We start from the raw sequence: 19,096 nt of genomic DNA on the forward strand, positions 1-19,096 counted from the left end.
CTTCCGTCCTACTGGCGTGAAGCAAGATGAGGACGGGACAATAGCTATTTCCTTCCCAGCTGAAAATCCGTGTGATTTGGAGATGTACGTTGCCCTGGTAGATGCCTGTCAGAAATTGCTAGCTGTGTAGTGGTGACTCCTGTCGGGGTTAAACAGCACTTATTGACACCTATGAGCTTGAGCGTGCTCTAGGTCTTGGAAGGACGACTTATTGTCGCTTGGCTTGACAGAGGCTTTGGACCAGGGCACAACCTCGTCTAGAATAAACACCGAAGGGGCACAGAATTAAGGTATTCAAGTTGGAGAACACTTGAAGTCACGCTTGCTTTGAATGGACTGTTATCGATCAAGGAAAAAGTACCGGTAAATACACCCAAACCATTTCCTATCCAACTCCATGCCTGATAATCCGCACATTAAAGCAGTAGGTACTGTTACAACCTTGGAGTCCCATGAAATCATCTCATCCGTCACTTGGGCTTATCCAACCAAGCACCCAACTGGGCAGGTGACTCTCCCTTCAAATCCCCCTTACTCCATCAACCTCTAATTAGAGCACAGAACCACCGCCGCCACCAGGGCACCCAGCGCCAAAAACACATTCTGATGCTTCTCTTTCTTCTTCCGCCTCCTCCTCTCCTCCTCCTCCCGTTCCTCTTCCCACCTCCTAGCTTCATACTCTGACCTTCCCCCATAGCCCCCCCTGGGATAAGACTTTTCATGAGGATGATGAACTGTGTACTCCTCTACACTCTCCACATCACCGTCATCATCATAGTAATTCCGCGCCCTTGTAACCGTGGTGTGTTGATGGTGGCGGGGGTGATGATCAGATGGTAATGGCCTCCGGAGGACAACAGCCTGGCTCTCATCGTACGTGGGAGGAGGGGTGGCATCCGAACAGCAGCAGGTGGAAGGGCAGGTGGAGCATGATGATACAGAAGGGGAGGGTGAGCGCCGGCGAGGGCGGTCACGGCGTCTGTGTGATGATCGCCGGGGATGATGGTCGCGATAATCGCGATCATAATCGCGAGCATAATCCCGCTCCCGCTCCCGCTCGCGGTCATATCGCCGCCGTGGTCGGGAGGAAGAAGAGTCTGAGTAGGTTGATTCAGGCATCCTTCTGGTCGGTTTGTGTTGTAAAGTGATGACGGTCTCACAAGAAGAACTGATTCTGGGTAAATGTTGGATGGTTTTATGAGACAAGATGTATTTTTGGAGTTGTGAAAAAGGAAGGATCACAAGTTTTGGAAACGCGAAAGGATTCGCAACTGACAAATGTATATGGCAATGCCAGCCGTTGACTGTGACTGGTTGGCTGGTTGGTTGGTAAATCCGAAGATCGCCACTCAAACTCACCGAGGTCGAGTGATTGAGCACCAAGTTCAAGTAGGTGGTATTCAAGCAGGCAGATGAGAGAGCCTTAGAGCCTCAATTCTGCAATTGGAAAAAGTGCACAACTGCGCAAGCCCACCCTTTTCTCATTTACCGTGTTACTCACCTTCGACTTCCCTGGCTGACTGGCTTGTCTGTCACAGCCAAGAAGGTGAAACCAACACTTTGCGATGAGCGGGAGGCCCAGAGCCTCGCCGCGCAATCAATGGCTGCATGCCGCCCTCTTTCCTCGGGCGATGCGGCTCAGTTACTGTGCAGCAAGCAGCCATTCACCATATGTCTCAACATACTTAGCAGAAGACAAGGCAGGTAGCCACCGTCTCTTTCACCGCCCACCACCTCAGACGAGAATGACACTTTGTTGCCTGACTGCCTCGCGAGGCCGCCATGCGAACAACCCTCACCTCCTCCAGTTCAAAAGTCGGAGAGCGATCGCTAGGGAAAAGACAACACCCCGGATAACAACAACGGGAATGCGGGCGGGGGGGTGCCGTACGCCTGTACGTTGAAAAAAGAATGAAGACGTATCTGAACCCCTGCTGGGTTGGGGGTCGTCAACGTCCTCCGGCAGTTGAGACGATCACCGTTAGGGAAATCACCACCGGTCTTCCAGGGGTGGGTGGAGGCCAAGCGGCTCACATGGATCATCAACACCACCACCACAATGTTGGCCAAACCCTGGCTATCTCAGCGGGTAACGGGCCTCAATCTGAACAAAAGAAGCGGGGCAGATGGTATCACAAGAACAAGGTCCCGGTTTTCGGGCCCTCACCGCATCTCTCAATGCTGCTGCTGTCCGCCCGCCCCGCCCGACCGCCATGCTGCCCTCCGGAGTGGGTTTGCGTTGCTATGTGTACAATCGCCCAAACCGCCCAAAAACCCAATTCTCTCTCTACTTTCTCACCAAAACCAATGAAAAAAAAAAAAAAAAAAAAAAAGAGGCGGTGTCAAAGCGGAGCATTAGGTTCATCTTTCATTTTTATTTTACCTCGCTTTGTATCGGGCACTTTTGGACTTTGGCATCGTCGTGTCTTGGCTCCAGACCATTAACTATCTAGTACCTAAGGTGTACCTACCCCTCCATTCCCATCCCAACTCCGTCCCTCCCGCCCCCTCCCCGAATGGTACATGCCATGTGGTGGATTGGTGATGATGTGTGTGTGAACAATACTGGTGGAGTATCACAACAGGTCGATATTATCATGTCATCCAACATGATCGCGACCTGACTTTCCCCCACCCTCTCTCTTGCCGTGGGGTTGGTTGGGTTCAGGTAACCCCACCATCTGCGCGATCGCAAGACGAAAAATATCGCGATGAGACAGAGACATTGCCAGGTGCCTAGGGTGACATTTTTTGTGTGAGCTCTCACGGCATGAGCTTCTGAGTTGAGTTTTGTCTTTCCGAGCCAGTGAGATCAGATCTATCCCTCATGCGGTGGGATATGTCTCGCATAGATATGCCCACGATATCCAGGAGGGAAGACATGTAGATAACCGAACCTACCTAACCTGTCCGGTCAAACTCACACCGACAGGGCACGTGGTAGATCTCGAGACAACAACTGCATACAAGACACACACATCCCCAAATGCTGTAGTAAGGAGATCCAGTTGAATCCGGTCACACAAAAAAAAAAAAAAAAACCACCGCCTTCCAGTACCTGCAACGGCGCGTATCGGCTACCTGCTGCATCAAACACAACCGGAGGAGGGGGGCACTCATGAGCCTTAACTCTGCATGTCCTTTTTGGAGCCTTTGGGGACCCCTACCCTACCCGGTGAAGAGGGGAGCCCGGCAGTTGCAAGACCACGTTGCTATTTGTTGAAGACTGCGCCGCGAGGTCTGGCCATCTTTGTCGACCCTGGCCTTGCTGTGCCTCACTCGAGATGTCGTGGGACAAAAGGCTTACACCGTATCTGTCCGTGGGGGAAATGATGTAGACCTGCTGCATCTTCGTCCGAGAGATCAAAGACAACACAGAGGTGGTAATACTATCACACCCTAGATTGTGTACGTTGTGTGTGTGTGTGTGTGTGTGTGTGTGTGCTGGCGTGCCACTACACCAGATCTGGCTGTTGTGAAGTCTGGCCAGACCTTTTGTTCAACTTCAGACTCAGAAGGGGGCTTCCCGTTGAGGTATAACCCATGATCCCATCCACCACTCGAACCATTTCTCTCGGTGCGGATTCCTGTCATGCTTTCTTTTTCCCTCGCCTACCCAACCATGACCGGTATATCCGGCCGAGGAACCGCCCCCCCCCCCCTTACCTCACTGTCGGGACAACATCTCGGGACTCCCCTAGCCCCTCACAAACTTGCAAGCTCGTCATTGTTTTTTTCAGCCTCAAATTTGCCTCCCTTGTGGAGTACATACGGCGCAAAGCTCGGTTGTGAAAGGAGTTAAGCCAGCATCAATGCGTGTGCGGCTGACCAGGAGAAGTTTTCCAGAAGAGTCTGGGTCCTTGGTCGTTGAGAATGGAGTTCGGTTAGAGTTGTCAAAGTCTCAGCTCGTCCCATAACACTTTCCGGGTGAATTGGCCGAGATGGTGGGGTACGGAGGTTCCGGTCCTTTTGTTCTTTTCTTTTTCAGCCTTGGGGAGACGAAACTCATGATCTGATCTGGGGTCATCCATCTAGTAGGAAAAGAAAAACACAACGTGTGTGATAAGCTTGGCGGGGATAGACTGGTTACGCTGGTTGGTGGATGGTGTTTGTTGGTCAGTATGGTCTGATGAGGGATAGAGACGGATTCTGACTGTCTCGGTTGTTCTGGACTCTTTGAACCTTGTTGTCTACGAGATATATTCGTGAACGGGTTGTACGCAGTATGTAGGTCTGATGCAGGTCTTCTCAAAGCAGCGAAGCCCGCATAATCGGACGAGGCGGCTGGGTATAATGGAACGGACCAATTGTTTGCGCATATGCTGTGTGTCCTCTCTTCTTGTTTATATTGAACGATATGTCAATGCCGATGGTTCCACCAGCCTGGAACAGATTTTGTCGCCGCCCGCGAGTGTGATGTTGTTACCAACAAGACAGACACAGGAGAATGCTGTATCTTGACTGGTCGGTTGGGCGATCGGGCTATGCGATTGGAACCTCATGGCTGGCCACGCGCCACTTGGCAGGGGATCTTCCCGGCTGTCTGCCATGTGGTTGATGAGGGGGGGCCGGCCAGAAAGGAAAAGGGCTGGGAAAGGGGCACAGTTGCGATGCCGCTTTACCCCTGCTTTTGTTGGAGGACGATGGGAGGAGATTGAGTAGAGTTCCTGATGTGAGCAGATGCTGTGTGGTTCTCGATTTGTCATCAACGTAAAGTTGGGCGGGAGTCTCCCAAGCCATGTTACCGCAAGGTCAATGATGATGGCAGTGTAGCCTCGTCGTTGTCAATTGTTGCGGACCCCCCCTGGCCTGCACGTGGCATCCAGGTGCGGCTGCGGGGGGTTGTCGCGCGTGAAAGTTATCTGTTTTCTGCCGCCGTCGTCTCTTCCTCCTCTCCTCAGGTTGGTTGAGTGGCTCCACTCAGACGGCCAAGCTTGGAGGGTGAGCACAAAAACCACGTGGCGTGGTCCCGCACAAAGTACCGGTACATTGCACCGCTGTGCCCGCTGTTCTCGTCCAAGATTACAGGGAGCGAACGCCTTCTGAAGAAAAAAAACACCCCTCTTCGTGCGTGTGAAGACAACCCCGTCTCCCCGGCCTTCCAGGTTGTGTTTCCACTGGGCATGAGGGAGCATTTCTCGCCATCATCGACACCTAGGCCCAAAATGGTGTAATTCAAAAGCATAGAGATCGCTTGTTGCATCGCATCATTTCGATTTCGAGAAGAAAAGGCTTCTTTTTCCCATGGGGGTGACGATCTGCCAAGTGGTGCTGTTGCCGCCAGTAGATTAATTGACTAGATGGATGCGGTGTTGGTGCTCACCTTCACTACGGTAGAGTCGCATCACTGCTATTGCCGTTGAAAGTCCGTAGCCGCTCCAATTGAAGACGCGACAGCGGTAAAGTGGTCGGGAACCGCATCCCGGAATGGGGACGGTGAGGGAAGCATGAACCTGCAGCATCAGCCCAGAGCTGGTTGATGAATCATGAAGCTGTGCATCAGTCCCTGAAGAGAGTTTTTTCTGCTCCTGCTGGCTTGGGTAAAGATCGTCAGTTGCCTAGCGGTTTCGCACGCTGGACGCAATGGCTGCATCGCAAGCTTCGAAATCGGAGACTTGAAAATGGCGGTATGAACTGTGAGAGCAAGGGTATCATGACCATTCAAAAGGCAGTCGTTCTCGCAGTCACACCGATTCTGCAGTTTTTTACTGTGAATTCTCAGATTCTGTCAGTTTGTTCTCGTCGACCTTTTCGTTGGAATTTGACGACTGTCCAGATACGATCAGCAGGATGCCGTGACCCCTGGCCGATATTCCCCGCACAATCTGACGTACATACAACATGGCAACCTGCAAGGAGCTCCGAGGAGGGCAAAAAAAAAAACGTGGAATTTTTCTCGTTTCTTTTTAGAAAACGGAGATCCGATGGCTGGGTGCACGATGTGATTGTGCCAGCAGCGAACGCCACCGTCTATCGACAACCCAACAACTTGTACCGAGATGATGGACCATCGAGCGATGGGGCCAACAAGACACCCCACGGAGTTGCTGATAACATTTCCCCTCACGTGGTGGTTCGGAGTGGAGGTTGAGCAACCGATCAACCGAGAGCCTCCACTGAGGGCTGTATCAGATCATGAGCGATTGCAGCGATGGCCCTGCCGTTGAAGCTCCCCTCTCCCTTCACTATCTCGGAGCGTCCGAAATTTCCTCTTTTGCCAGTTATTCCACTCTCTCAAATTCGAAACTGACTATTACGTCACCTCAACTGCTTATCGCTGTTGACAGGTCGAGATTCGGAGAGTTTGACAGCGGGGACCTGAATTGAGGCTGCGAAACAGTGGTTCGGCTTGGCTGTTATGTCTGTGAAAAAAAGAAACAGAAAGCTTCACCATTAACCCTAGACTTCTTCTTTCACACAAAATGTCATAATTATGCGGCTTATTGCATCGGCATTCTCTCATCGTCCTAGATAGATATATATATACCTTAAGGTACCGTCTTAGCGAGGATACAACCCCAGAGTGGGTCGCAAGAGTTGGACATGCGAAACACAGTCGCCGTTCACTTTTCCATCGTCCACTAAGGACTTAAAGGAATGAGCCCTACCAGCGAGCCTGGCCGTTTCTCTCGCAAGTTATGCCGGAAAAGACGAGGTAATCGCCGAAACTACACGGAGCCCACGTGTGCTGCATCATCGCGGGAGAGCTTCGTCAATGTTTTTGAAACCTGCCACGGCGGAGCGAAGCTTTTGGAACAGAGCCCCTAGAAGCCCACATTCATGCGTTGCAAAAACCTTACGAGAGATACGACTGCTCAGAGAAAAAAATGTGATATACGTAGTGAGAACAACAGTAAGGAAGCGCAGAGGCGTGGGGTTTGGAACCAGCCCGCAGATCAGTCATGGCTTTCCTGTCTTCCAATAATAACTGTTTCCAAAACTGGCGATCATATTCTGGCGTTGCACAATGGTGGGAGAATGAAGAAACGCACGGTCAGCAGAGAAACGGGCGACGACATGCAACGAAGCACCTCACGGAGAGTCAATGGTGTTCAGATGGGTTTTCCCGTTGTTGGGATGAAAGCTGGCGGTAGGTAGTGGGGTGGCTGGCTGGTGGTGACCTAAAAGAGGAGGGCGGTGGATGGATTACGAGAAGGTTTGTCCCTCTGCCAATTGTTGCGCTCTCGCTGGTGTCTGCTGAAAATTGTGACCCTCAATCAGATGGGGCCCTTCTCCCACTGTCTGGTTCCACCCAGTGAGGGGTGCTTCTTGTTCCAAACGGGCTAGGCTGTGTCTGATACCCCTGCAAAAGAGGAACCCTGTAAGCCATGTGCCTTGTTCGGCATAGCATTCGCTCCACCACATGGCTCCTGTGCTTCCCGCACCCTGCCCGTTCACTCGCTGCTCCCCTCGGCGCTCCGTCACCGCGGTCACCGCCCACAGTTTTTTTTCAAGCCACCGCCTTGCGAGGTGGGGGGGAAAAACCAGAAGGGAAACCGCCACATGAAGGTCGGCGGTAGCACTGCAAGTGGCGGTCGTCATTCAACGAGAAAAAAAAGAATGGGAGCGACTGGAAGGGCCGAGTTCCACGCGACTGCAGCTCGCTTGGGGGGAGGAGCGGGTACACCTTCATGCTGCAACGCCGTTGATGGTATTCCTGGGCCTCCTCCACAAAGCGGTAAGAAGGGCTGCGGTGTCTGACCTGGGGGAGGGGAGGGCTACGTCCAAGTTTTATATCTTGATATTGCAGTTGGTTGGTTGATGGCAGTTTCCGACCTAACCCAGCGCTACATCCGGGGCTGGTGAGATGCTGAAACACGGCCATGCGCTGGGATTTGAGCTGTAATATCAGCCACTTTTACCTGGCAAGCAAGCACCAAGTGAAAGGGGCACCGTGTTCACGGCGTCCGGCGTCCGGCGTCCGGAAAACAAACAAAGAAAGGACAGCCCAAGTTTCGCTAAACGGCAAGCGGCAGAGGCGGGCAGGAAGAGAGAGGGAGAAGAAGGAGAAGGTGAGGTGAGGGTACCTTGGCCAGTCGCTTGGCTTGGCTCTTGGGTACCTGTACATGACTTGGCGAGAGGTATTCCGCACTGCACCCACCTGGCCATGGGCCAAGAGTCCATAGCCCACCCCATGCACCCACGCTATTTTGTCTTGACCCCTCGAGCCCTCTTTTTATTTGAACCAGCCAGTCCCGCCGCGGCACGCACACCCTTCCCATAGAATATTCCACCGATTGCTTGCAATGTGTACGTAGCTGCTGCTAGTAGATGGCCGCGACGTTCAACAATAAAACATCGACCACATCGCCCACGGATACTAATCTTCAATCGCCCAACCTCCCGAGCGACAAACCCTCGCCTGTCGGTCCCGGTCTGTTGGCTACCCAAGTTCCAGCACCACAAGCCGCCGTGTCCACCTCCACTCCCGCGTACACTCCCACCACCACCACCACCTCCACCTCCGCCTTCACCTCCGCGCCATCACCGTCGCCATCGTCCACCATCGCCCACCGCCCACACCACTCCAGCAGCCCCTCCACCATCTCGTTGCGCGCGGCTGGTTTTCTGGGCTTCTTTGACAGAACGCTCTCGGGCAAATCCGAGCCCAGAGTCCGTTCGCGCCAATCGCTCAGCCGTCTTTCGACTGGCCCCGAGGCTCTCGCCACTCTTGCTGCCGTCAGTGGCATCCAGTCTGGCCAGTCGAGCCCCGAGAGACCTCCTCGCAGTATCCGATCGGCGTCGCAGTCGACCAGGAACCCCCCCTCTCAGCCTTACAGCGAAACCGACCCAAGCAGACCCGAACCGACTCTTGTCGGTCGATTGGACAACAAAATGCACCAAACATCGTCGAGGTTACTCCGCATGACGGATGATGATAGGCCGTTTACTAAGGTCAGTCTTTCTTGTTTGCAATCGCATTGTGCAGAGGTGGGCTCGGTCCTAACTAGCAAGTGTAGGACTTCAAGGATTTGTTTGCGACACTAATTGTCAGCCTTCTGCCACTGTCGGCCCATCGCGTACGGCTGACCAAGATTGAGCACACCTTTTTGTCTGAAGATGCCATCAACAATCTCGGATCGCTCAAATTCTCCCAATCCAACCGCATGCCTGATCCCAAGGACCCCTCTAGGATTGTGACAACCACCACCACAACGACGTTCTCCATGGCTAAGGACATGGCCCGTTCGATTTGCCAGAGGTTTCTGGAGGCGCGGTTTATTGAGTCGGCGGACGGGAGGTATCAGCAAGTATACACAATGAAGGGCTCGGTATGGCAGCTCACGCCCAAGGGCATCTCTATTTTGGACCGCTTCTGCTCAAGGAACGGCATTCAGCAAAAGCAGGTGGCCGAGCTCGTCGGTGCCTCGCTCCCACAACTGGTATCTCTGGAGCGCGATGGGCAAACCGACAAGCTCCTCACAGACCGGGGAACTATCGAAGTTATCTTCAGAAGATTCATTGGCGCTAACGGCCCCAATGTGAAGAGCAGCGTCAGCTCCGCCGACTCGGACTCGTTGAGCGACTACAAGGATGGCCTTACTGGGGTCAAGATGGCCGCGGAACGCAAGGTCGGAGGAAAGACTTTCAAGGATACCTTTACCGGAAAGTCAGCAACGGATTGGTTGATGGACTGCTCGACCACGGTTGACCGCCGGGAAACTATTGAGATCGCTTCTCTGTTTGTGGAATACGACCTTATGGAGGCTGTCCAGCAAGATCGCTCTCACATGTCTCAGTATCCCGCTCACAACCTTTTTCAACCAACAAAGCATGCCATTTATCAGGTTACGGCCAAAGGTAGGGATCTCGTGAATGGGGCTCTGGCCAGGGGGCGGCCATCAGAAAGCGACGGCCATAACACTAGAAGTGGTATCGCCAAGGATTCGAACACGCAACGTCTGGACAAGATTCTCAACGACCCCGCGCTGCGGTTGCTGTTCCGCGAGAACCTCCGTGAGACGCACTGTGAGGAGAACCTGTCCTTCTATATCGACGTGGACGAGTTTGTGCGCCAGTGCAGGACGGCCATCAAGTCGGTGCAAAGGACCCCTGCCAATGTGTCATCTCTGGACGGGATCAAGGAGATTATGGCCCAGGCTTATGGCATCTATAACGCATTTCTGGCTCCCGGTTCTCCCTGCGAGCTCAACATTGACCACCAGCTGCGTAACAATCTCGCCACCCGCATGACCAAGGCAGTGGGACAGGATGTTGCCATGATTGATACGCTCCACGAGGTCACCGCTCTGTTCGAGGATGCTCAAAACGCCGTCTTCAAGCTGATGGCTAGTGTACGTTTTTATTCTCCCGCACATCATGGTACTCTTTGCTAACAAAATCTCCAGGATTCCGTCCCCAAGTTTTTGCGCAGCCCAAAGTACGAGCAGACATTGAAGAACTACAACTTTGACACGATCGGAGCCACACACGGCCAGCCCCGTGTACCAGAACGGAGTCAAAGCAGGTCGAATCGCAAGTGACAGCCCAAACGACTCTTGTCGTTGAGGCTTTTGCGGCCCCCACGTTTTTGGCAGGATATGCAGTGAACAGGATATGTATCCTTCACGCAAATTCAGAACAAACTCACTGGCAGTATGCATTTGATGTATAGCCAGATAATACGAACACGCTACAAGAAATATTCTATCGTCGAGTTCTATTTCGGTGGGGGCGTGTACCAATCATGGCTTGTCCGAGCTCATTGTTTGTGTTGACGAATAGAATATTTTATTTTTTTGCGTTATGTCATCTTTTTCCTGTCCGTTTGTCTCACTAATATAGTCATCGCGTTATGATGTTCCCTTCTTTTTCTTCTTTGTTTGGGGAGGTTCTCTATGGGGATGTGTTGGTCACGAAATGATGGGAAGGAAGGAAGGGGAAATCATGGCGTTTTTGTTTTTCGTTTTGTTGGGAGGGGAGGGAGGGGGGAGGATGGATGGATGGATGGACAGGTTGGTAGCATAGATTTTGGGGGAGGGAAAGGGGGGTTGAGGAAGCTGGTTGTGTTGGCATTTACATATTATACCTTTTTCTTTTACTTACCACTCCACACGTACACAACGTTTTTTTTTTTGTGGCGGGGAGGGGGGTTCATCATTGCGAAGGTAAGGGGGTAAGGGGGGAGGAAATGTAAATTGAAAATGGTGCGTGGGTGGGATATGCGGATGAAACATGGAGGCATTGTGTAGGACATGACTGGGAGGAAGAAGATACTCAGAGAATGGGGGGTAAGAAATGAAAACAAAGTATCAAACTTGTTGCTGTGTTTCGTTTTTGTTTTGGTGACATGAGAAGAGGAAGTAAACAAACCTGATGTGAAAAGGGGGCGTAGTGAGGTAGGAATGCAATTTTCGCTTGGCGAGGCGTGAAGATGCCGTTTCATGTTGGAATGTATCCCCGCATTTCACTGAAGAATTCCCAGCGTGCCGGTTAGGGTTGGTTATTGGATTGTTTTGGTGGATTGAAATGTTTATTGGCTGTGGATGGAATTGATGCACGGGTTTGAGGTGGTGTGATCCGGGGTGCTGGGACAATGTATGGTGGTTGCCATGCCATGGGCGTTATAATCTAGGGATGGACGACCAGCAAGATAAAAAGATGGGATGGGCGCGCAGTTATCGGAATGGTTGGTTTTTTGTTTTGTTACTTACTGTCGTTCACACTCATTATATCCCACGGCTTGAGACACACTACTTGCAAACACATCAAGACCAACATCTTTCAGGCAAGATACATTATCTACACTCACCACCACAACCACGTTATCATTATCGTTAAGATGCAGCTCCTCGCCCCTGTTCTCTTCGTCACGGCCACCTTGGCCGCCGCCAGCACAGAGCAACAGCTCTTCCGCAGACAGGTCGGCTCCAACTCGACGCTTGTTGTCGTGCAAGCGGCTGAGACTGGTGTATGTTTTCGCCTTCATTTCCCTCCTCTTACTCCACTGACACTGACATATCATCCTCCAGGCCTTCCGCGCAGGCGCCCCCCTCCCAACAGACGGCCTCGGCGCCGGCCGCTTCGCAGGTGACAGCGGATCTGGCTTCTTCGAGGTCTCGGGCGCGCCCAGCTCAACATTCACCGCAATTGGAGGGTTGCTGGGCGTGGTTGGTGCTGTGGTAGGCGGTGTTATGCTGCTCTAAACCTACTCGATCAGCACATGTCACCACAACCTCCTATTTGGTACCGCTACTTGCCCTCCCTCTCACAAAAAGTAGCTCGCCTCTCCCTCCCCCTGACCTCTGACACATGACCATCATCACCATCCCCGCACATGGCCCATCCCAAATCTCATCTCCCCGTCGCCACGTGTCCCCGAGCACTCTCGGGCTTCCATTCTCCAAAACAATCAAAGCGAGCGAACACGAACGCACTTTGATTCGTTCCGTTCCCCTTTCTCTATCTCACGCGGACAGAGGACGGAACGGAAACGGGGCTCGGTACTTCGGCTTTAGCTCGTCATGGATTGATTGTGCGTGGCCTATTGTTTTGTCTGTTGTTCATTGCTGTTCTTTGTTGTACGGGTCCCGGATCCTCGGGTTTGGTCGCCGGTGAGGGAAGGGAGCGGGGACTTGCCGTTGATTATTGTGTGACTCTTCGGGTATCTCCGAGGCGTAGCTTTTAGAGAAGGAGTTGTTTTATTTTTTTATATTTTTTATATTTTTTATATTTTTTTATATTTTTATATTTTTAGTTTTGCTGTGGCTTCTATTAGGGAGGAAAACAATCAGTGTCTGTCTGGGACTGGAGTTTGGGGCTTTCTTGGGGCACACATATTACTCTTGCTTTTTTTTCTTGGGAGGGAGGAGATTCATGTACTCTATTCGCTATTCATGTAAGGCAGATACACAGGCTGGTTATGTGTTAAGAATTTGAGATTGGGTTGGAAAGAGCGTGTTCAAGGGGAGTGTTGTTACCAGTTCCGAGACGAGGGGCTATAGCCTCGCTTGCGCGTATCGACCATTGCTGGGTTCAAGCATAGGATGCCTTTCCGGAGACCCTCCCAAACCGGGGTCCATTCCTGACCATATCTTTGTCCCCTTCCACACCTTCTCCTCTTCACAGCCTTACCCTTATCACCATCACTATCACATGGCTCAGCCTCATCTCTCTCGTCACAATAGGTAGATGCAAAAGACAGAAAGATTCGCAATAGGGGTATCTACAACCAAAAATCTACATCAAACAGCAAACTCACAAACTTCCCAGTACATCCACCCCGTATCCTCCGTCCCCGTTCCAAACCCCAATTCCGGTCCCGAAAAAACAGGCGTGGCTTGGCGGCCGGGAACTTCCCTACTATCTACAGACCCAAGTACCTCTACCCCCCCAACCCAAACAAAGAAAGGCTTATCACCACCAACTCGCAGTCACTACACCCGCCCAGATTCAGCCCCAAGTTCTCATAACCCCGCGATAAGAACAATGAAATGATGCGATCCCTCAGCCTACCTCCATACCAAAAGTCCCTTAACCAGCAACCCATCACCTACCATAGGAAGCTAAAGCACCTCCGGAACAAAAGGCCCCCTCAATGTAGCGCTGCTCTGACTCCCCCTCTTCTCCTTATTCGCAATCTGCGAAGGGAGTAACTCGTCATAGAGGTTCATCTCCGGACCAACATCTGACCCAGCCCGACTCCTTGGCCCAGGAGTAGCACCATCAACAGACTTGACGCTCCCCTCCGAGCAAGCCCTCTGATGCCTCCCCCCCAGCGCCTGCCAGAGCGCATCCTGGGGTATCTCCTTCTTGTTCACGTCCGGTGTGCTATGCTGCGGCACCCTCAAGGGGTCAGGGACGAGGGTTCTATCCACCGGTTGGGTCGAGTGTTCGTTTCTCAGGGGGTGTCGCTGAAATCGTTGATCCCAGTAGTCTTGTCGTGACTCTTCGAAATAGGGCGTCTCTGGATAAGGAACGGTAGGCGTCGGACCGGAGAATTGGATCTGCACTGTTGGCTGCGGCGGTGGGGGGTTACAAGTTTGAATGGTAGCTGGCTGGAAACTATGATACCCCATCGGAGGAGGGCTCTTAACCGACTGCGGCGGACTAGTCAAATTGTTCAGAGTAGGCGACCAGAGCGGGCTCGTCTGCGCGCTGTAACAGGACGGAGATGACTGCGCGCTGTGCGTAGAGGATGACGCCGAGCTGGGGCGGCTGTTTGGGGCGGAGGAGCTCATGTTTTGGCTGAAGCTCGGGGTGCGGATTGTGTTGTCGGTCGTGGAGATCCGGTCTGCATTGCTTGGGGTACGGATTTGACTCCCGGGCTTGTTGCTGGCGATTTCGGCCTTAATCTTCAGCCTGTCAACGAGCGCGGCGTGGGATTTCTTGAGTGTCTTTTTCACGAAACCTGCCATGAAGACGTTGCACTTCATGTTGACGTCCTCGCGGATGTAGAGACCGATAGGGGGGAGGTTGAGGCCGAGTTCGGATGGTCGGGGGATTTCGCCTGGGAGGCTGCCGCCTACGGACCATTTATCGCGGATGGCTAGTGGGCCTGAGGTTAGTGATGGGTGTGATGTGGTGGAAAGAAAACAGACATACTCAGCCCTGCTGGCGCATAGCAGTGCGTCTGCACCCCGTCAGGCAGATCATGGAACGCGCATGTGTAAGTGACATCCCCCGTTACAAGCCCGCCAGGTAAATACGAGATCTTATCTGTGAGAGAAAACCACTGGCAGTTGAGTTCATCTGGGCTTGCGTGAGGTGGGGGAGGAATAGGATGTCGCTCCTTGACCAGCGGGTTCAAATCGATCATCTCCTCATGGTCGTGGAGGAAGTTGACGACCACCTCCCGAGTGATGTTCGGCGGCAGCGGCGTAACCGTTGTAAACACTGTGCGTTTCGACATCCTGGAGCCGTGGGTGGCAGATCTTTTGCGGAAAACAAACAACTCTATTTTTTCTGGTCAACAAAAGATATCTAGGTAGGGTAAGTATATAGGTAAGGTAACTGACGGGAGAACGGCGGGGTGGTGAGTGTGTCCAGGGGCACCACCAACACAAGTGTCAAACGAAACGTCATGGCGGCTTTGTTCAGGTAGACAGAAAGTCCCTTCCAATCGGCTGTGGCGTTGCCGAACTTGGCCCTTTGTTGCTTTCTTTGTTTCTGACTTGCCTGCTGCTGGCTGGGCTGCTGCTGCTGCGCTCCAACCTGAAAACGTGGTCGGCAGTGCAGCAGCCAACCACCTCGGAAATAGCGACCCTCCTTCTGCAGGCCCAGTGCCACCGTTAAACCAACAGGGGTTCAGATGTGTGTGCTGCTGCTGAGTCGCCCGCCAAAGCTTATCTCAGCCGTTCCAACGAACCGCTGTTCGGTCTCAGATCCTCGGATCACCAACACCCGGCTGTTGGCCACATGGACCCTCGGGAGCCAACATGTCATAATGTGCGACTTCCCGCAAGACATACTGTATTGGTGCGAATATATATATTCACCATCCCTCTAATCGGCCGACAAGCGCCATCATTACAAATCATATAAGTCGTAGGCTGAGCATCCTCAGATCTCCTTGCACCAGCGCGCCAAAACCGCATTGAGTTTTACCGCCGCCGGAATCTCCTCGAGTGCGACATCCAGCTTCCACATCTTGGAGTCCAGCCCGCTCAGACCAGCTGTTCCTCTCCCTCCCGAAGCCGCCGGCACAAGGAGACCGAGCGCAACTAGCCGCTCCCAGGCCATTCCTGCGATACCACGACCCCACACTCTTGTTCCGCCTCCAAGAACGAGAAGTCCCGAGCTTGCCGTCTGAGCTCGCTGCTTACTCATGAGCGACGAATACTCGTCGTAAGCCATCGCGAAGTTTACCGTATCCGTATGTGCTACAATGTCCAGGCGCGCCGCTGCGATCAAGAGTGAGAGGTCTAGATCTGATAGTGATTCCAGCATGTGCAGTTTCGAGTCCGGTGGGTCCAAAGAAACAGCGATGTTGGGTGCTGGTATCCGCAGGAAGGGAGATGTTGGTGTTAAACCCGCCAAAGGCATGACACACGTCGTCAAGAAAGCAGAGGTCGACTTTGTGGTAGCAAAATATGACTCGAGGTGGTCTTTAAATCTCTGATCTTTGCTGTAGAGACGCTGCATTCGCCTGTTAGTACATGCGACTACATCCGCAAAGCTCATGGGAACTTACCTCGATCCGTTCGTTCCACCACTTCCAGAACTCTTCATGACCCTCCAGGGACTCATCAACACCCTCAGCTTCCATATCCTCCGCATCAATACTAAGTCCTTGCCTGCATACATCCCAGAATGCGGGAAGACTCTTTGGCAATGACAGATAGACATATCTGTGGCTGAATCGACTCTTGACTCTCTTCTCCAGACTCTCTACCACGTCGATCCTCGTCGTCAGACCAACAACCGCAATAGGCGCTTTCCGAGCCTGTGCAATATCAAACAGATTGTACAGAAGCGTTTGTCTGGCATGTGTGGCGAACAGATCGAACTCGTCTATCACAAATACAATTGACTTAGATGTGACGCCTTCGTGTGATTCGGCGATCTCCGAGGGATGCGACAACAAAGCTAGCAGAGAAGCCATCGTGTCTGCGTAGTTGCTCGTCTGCATTTAATCAGCATTTCCTCGTGTTGTTTCGTATAAGGCAGTCCAAACCTACCTTGTTAACAAGATCATCCTCCACAGCCATCTCCTTGCCCAACTGCCGCCAGATCTCCCTCAACGCCAGCTTATCATCAGTATGAATGAACCCATTTAGCCTTACGACGTGAAACTCCTCCTTATGTTGCTTAGACACATCAGAGATAACCGACTCTATCAGCGTCGTCTTGCCACACCCCCGCGCACCAATGACCAACATTGAGTTACCCTCACCAGCAACAATCGTCTGCTCCACCAGCTGAAACGTCTTCCCATACGCTTCGTTCTGCCCAAAAAGCTTGATCCGTCGCCTCCCAGAGCACCGATCAAGCAATACCCTTTGTGCCACACGCAAATGGTGTTCAAAATTGGTGATATCGGGCAGATCCTCAGCAACCTGCGCAACCATCGCGGCTTTCATGTCTTGGAATGAAGCCCCCCTAACCTTTGCTGTATCGTCCACGCTCAGCATCCCTGCCGCTTTCTTCTCTGCACAGTCCTTGCAGAACCAGTCTCCCTTGGGAATCCTCGCAACGCCATAACACTTCTGATGAACAGCCATGTCGCAACTGTCACAAAACAGAATTTGGTTTCCACGTTTTGAGTCGGGTTTCGAGCAAACGGTGCAGACCTCATCATCTTCTTCCTCCTCGCTCTCTTCCTCCTCCGCCTCGTTTTCGTCCTCGGGCCCAACTTCGCCATCAAGTCCCACCCCATGCTTTTCCCCTGTCTTCTTCGTCGGAGTACCCTCCTCATCTTCCTCACTTTCCTCCTCATCATCACTCTTTTCCTTCGCAGCAAAAACAACATTCTTCTTTCCCCTCTTCCCATCCACTCCCTTTTCCTTTCTCGGCGTAAGTATCCCCTTTGGAACCGCGTGCATCCCACCACCCCGTAAGCTCGTCGCCGCTTTCCCTGAGAGCTTCTTTGTCGTGGTGACATCGTCCTCCTCCTGCTCCGCGACAGTTTCCGCCGCGACTGGCTTATTAGGTGGCCGACCTCGTTTTTTCTTCTCCGCTGGCGGTTCTTCCACATTCTCTTTATCATTTCGAGGAGCAGAAGTGACAGATTTTACCGTTGCCTTGCGCTTTGTGGCAGGAACAGTGGTGGTGGTGACTTCAGCAGAACTCAACTCATCTTCATCCGAAGCTGGAAAGTCGTAAATGTTACTCTTTTTCTTGACCGATGGTTGCCGTGTTTTTTTGGTGGCGGTGAGAGGTTTGGGCTGGGGTTCTTCCGAGTCGGGAGCCTCATCGGAGTTGTTTGCTGCCGCAGGAGCAGGTGCCACGCGACGCCTACGGGGTTTTGCGCTGTTCGTTGCTGTTGCTGTTGATTCCTTCGATACTCGTACTCTTTTCGCGGCTGTTGTTGATGATAGTTCTGGCTCATCTTCGTTTTGGGAGCGTGCTCTTTTCTTGCCTGCTGCTGCGGCGGTAGTGGTGCCGCGGGGTGCCATTGATGCTGAAAATGAGAGACAAAAGAGAAAAATGGAGCTGCTATTCCAGCTTGATATTGCTATGAAGGAGAAAGAAAAATGACAACAATGAGAGTTGGAAAGGTGTCAGGTGAATGAGCTGCAGGTTTTCATGAGATGGGCTCTGTCAGACAGGGCTACCAGTCGCGTCTCAACTCAGGTGCGAAGCGCGTTGGACGGTTAATTGTTCGCTTATAAGGATTTAAAGTGGGTGCTTCAGGGGCTGGAGGGGGATGCAAATATCGATGGGAGCTTGGTCTGTGCAACCATTTCTGCATCATAATTATTGCTCTATTGAGGGTTGTCCAATGTCGATGCCTCACTTCACTAATGGGAATGGCCAATAAGTTGGGCAGACAATTGTAAGACGAGTGTTTGAGGCGTTCCTGCCTTGAATGTGGCTCCCCCATGCCTCTTTCCTCTATCCTCCATCCCCCATGGCTCCTTCCCAACGAAGCTCTTGCGCAACATAGCTCTTTCCCGGCAACACTCTTGCACTGCAGGGCTCCTGCCCAGAGTTCCAGTCCCTGCCACAATGCTCCTTCCATATGTCGTTCCTTCCTGCAGTCAGTTTTTTGACAGTTGCAAAATCATCGCCCTTTTGCCCTTTTGCACATTACCTCTTTAACACATTTCCACATTATCACACACATTGTGCCCTTTGCACTTGAGCCTTTTGCACATTACATTACCCCTTTGCAAATGAGTATCTTCGTCTGGCCATCTGTAAGTAGAGGATAGTTTCTCCATGAGTATTCTCAAGAAGCTCACCCTCGACGTTGTAGGTTGCTTCTGGTCATTGCCGTGTCTTGGTGAGCCCCGCGATGATGTGAGTTGTGTTCTGCAGTCGGCGGCCGAAACGGTTGCTCTTCCTGTTGTGGATTCGATGAACGATGGAACGATGGGGTTCAATTCACTCCAGCTTTACCTAGCAGGTGTCTTTACAGCTGTGTCGAGGCGGGTATAAGTGTCGAGAGCAAGATGGTGCCCTATCCACAGAGGTGGATGCTCCATATAGAGTT

The 19,096-nt window shown here is 52.3% G+C and overlaps 5 protein-coding genes across 5 annotated transcripts; 2 read left to right on the forward strand and 3 right to left on the reverse strand.

Moving 5' to 3' along the window:
• Window positions 1-546: 546 nt before the first annotated feature.
• Window positions 547-1,119, reverse strand: QC764_603350 (uncharacterized protein; the record flags this gene model as incomplete). The annotated part of the gene is made up of 1 exon (XM_062948840.1): window positions 547-1,119. One exon carries the CDS (start codon window positions 1,117-1,119, stop codon window positions 547-549), a length of 573 nt encoding a protein of 190 aa, XP_062797398.1.
• A 6,974-nt stretch (window positions 1,120-8,093) lies between these two features.
• Window positions 8,094-10,484, forward strand: SST2 (AMSH/STAMBP protein ubiquitin specific-protease; the record flags this gene model as incomplete). The annotated part of the gene is made up of 3 exons (XM_062948839.1): window positions 8,094-8,895; window positions 8,961-10,295; window positions 10,350-10,484. Exons 1-3 carry the CDS (start codon window positions 8,272-8,274, stop codon window positions 10,482-10,484), a joined length of 2,094 nt encoding a protein of 697 aa, XP_062797399.1. The 5' UTR covers window positions 8,094-8,271.
• A 1,142-nt stretch (window positions 10,485-11,626) lies between these two features.
• Window positions 11,627-12,763, forward strand: QC764_603335 (uncharacterized protein; the record flags this gene model as incomplete). Its single annotated transcript, XM_062948838.1, has 2 exons — window positions 11,627-11,911; window positions 11,973-12,763. The coding sequence occupies 2 exons, from the start codon at window positions 11,627-11,629 to the stop codon at window positions 12,144-12,146; spliced, it is 459 nt and encodes a 152-aa protein (XP_062797400.1). The 3' UTR covers window positions 12,147-12,763.
• Window positions 12,764-13,120: 357 nt separating this feature from the next.
• QC764_603330 (uncharacterized protein) lies at window positions 13,121-14,851 on the reverse strand (the record flags this gene model as incomplete). Its single annotated transcript, XM_062948837.1, has 2 exons — window positions 13,121-14,488; window positions 14,545-14,851. The coding sequence occupies 2 exons, from the start codon at window positions 14,849-14,851 to the stop codon at window positions 13,506-13,508; spliced, it is 1,290 nt and encodes a 429-aa protein (XP_062797401.1). The 3' UTR covers window positions 13,121-13,505.
• Window positions 14,852-15,501: 650 nt separating this feature from the next.
• ORC4 (origin recognition complex subunit 4) lies at window positions 15,502-18,203 on the reverse strand (the record flags this gene model as incomplete). The annotated part of the gene is made up of 3 exons (XM_062948836.1): window positions 16,620-18,203; window positions 16,133-16,564; window positions 15,502-16,077 (listed from the first exon to the last, which is right to left on the reverse strand). The coding sequence occupies exons 1-3, from the start codon at window positions 18,054-18,056 to the stop codon at window positions 15,502-15,504; spliced, it is 2,445 nt and encodes an 814-aa protein (XP_062797402.1). The 5' UTR covers window positions 18,057-18,203.
• Between the last annotated feature and the right edge of the window lie 893 nt (window positions 18,204-19,096).

Source organism: Podospora pseudoanserina, chromosome 6 (assembly GCF_035222485.1).
Source record: "Podospora pseudoanserina strain CBS 124.78 chromosome 6, whole genome shotgun sequence".
Classification (NCBI taxonomy): Eukaryota; Fungi; Ascomycota; class Sordariomycetes; order Sordariales; family Podosporaceae; genus Podospora; species Podospora pseudoanserina.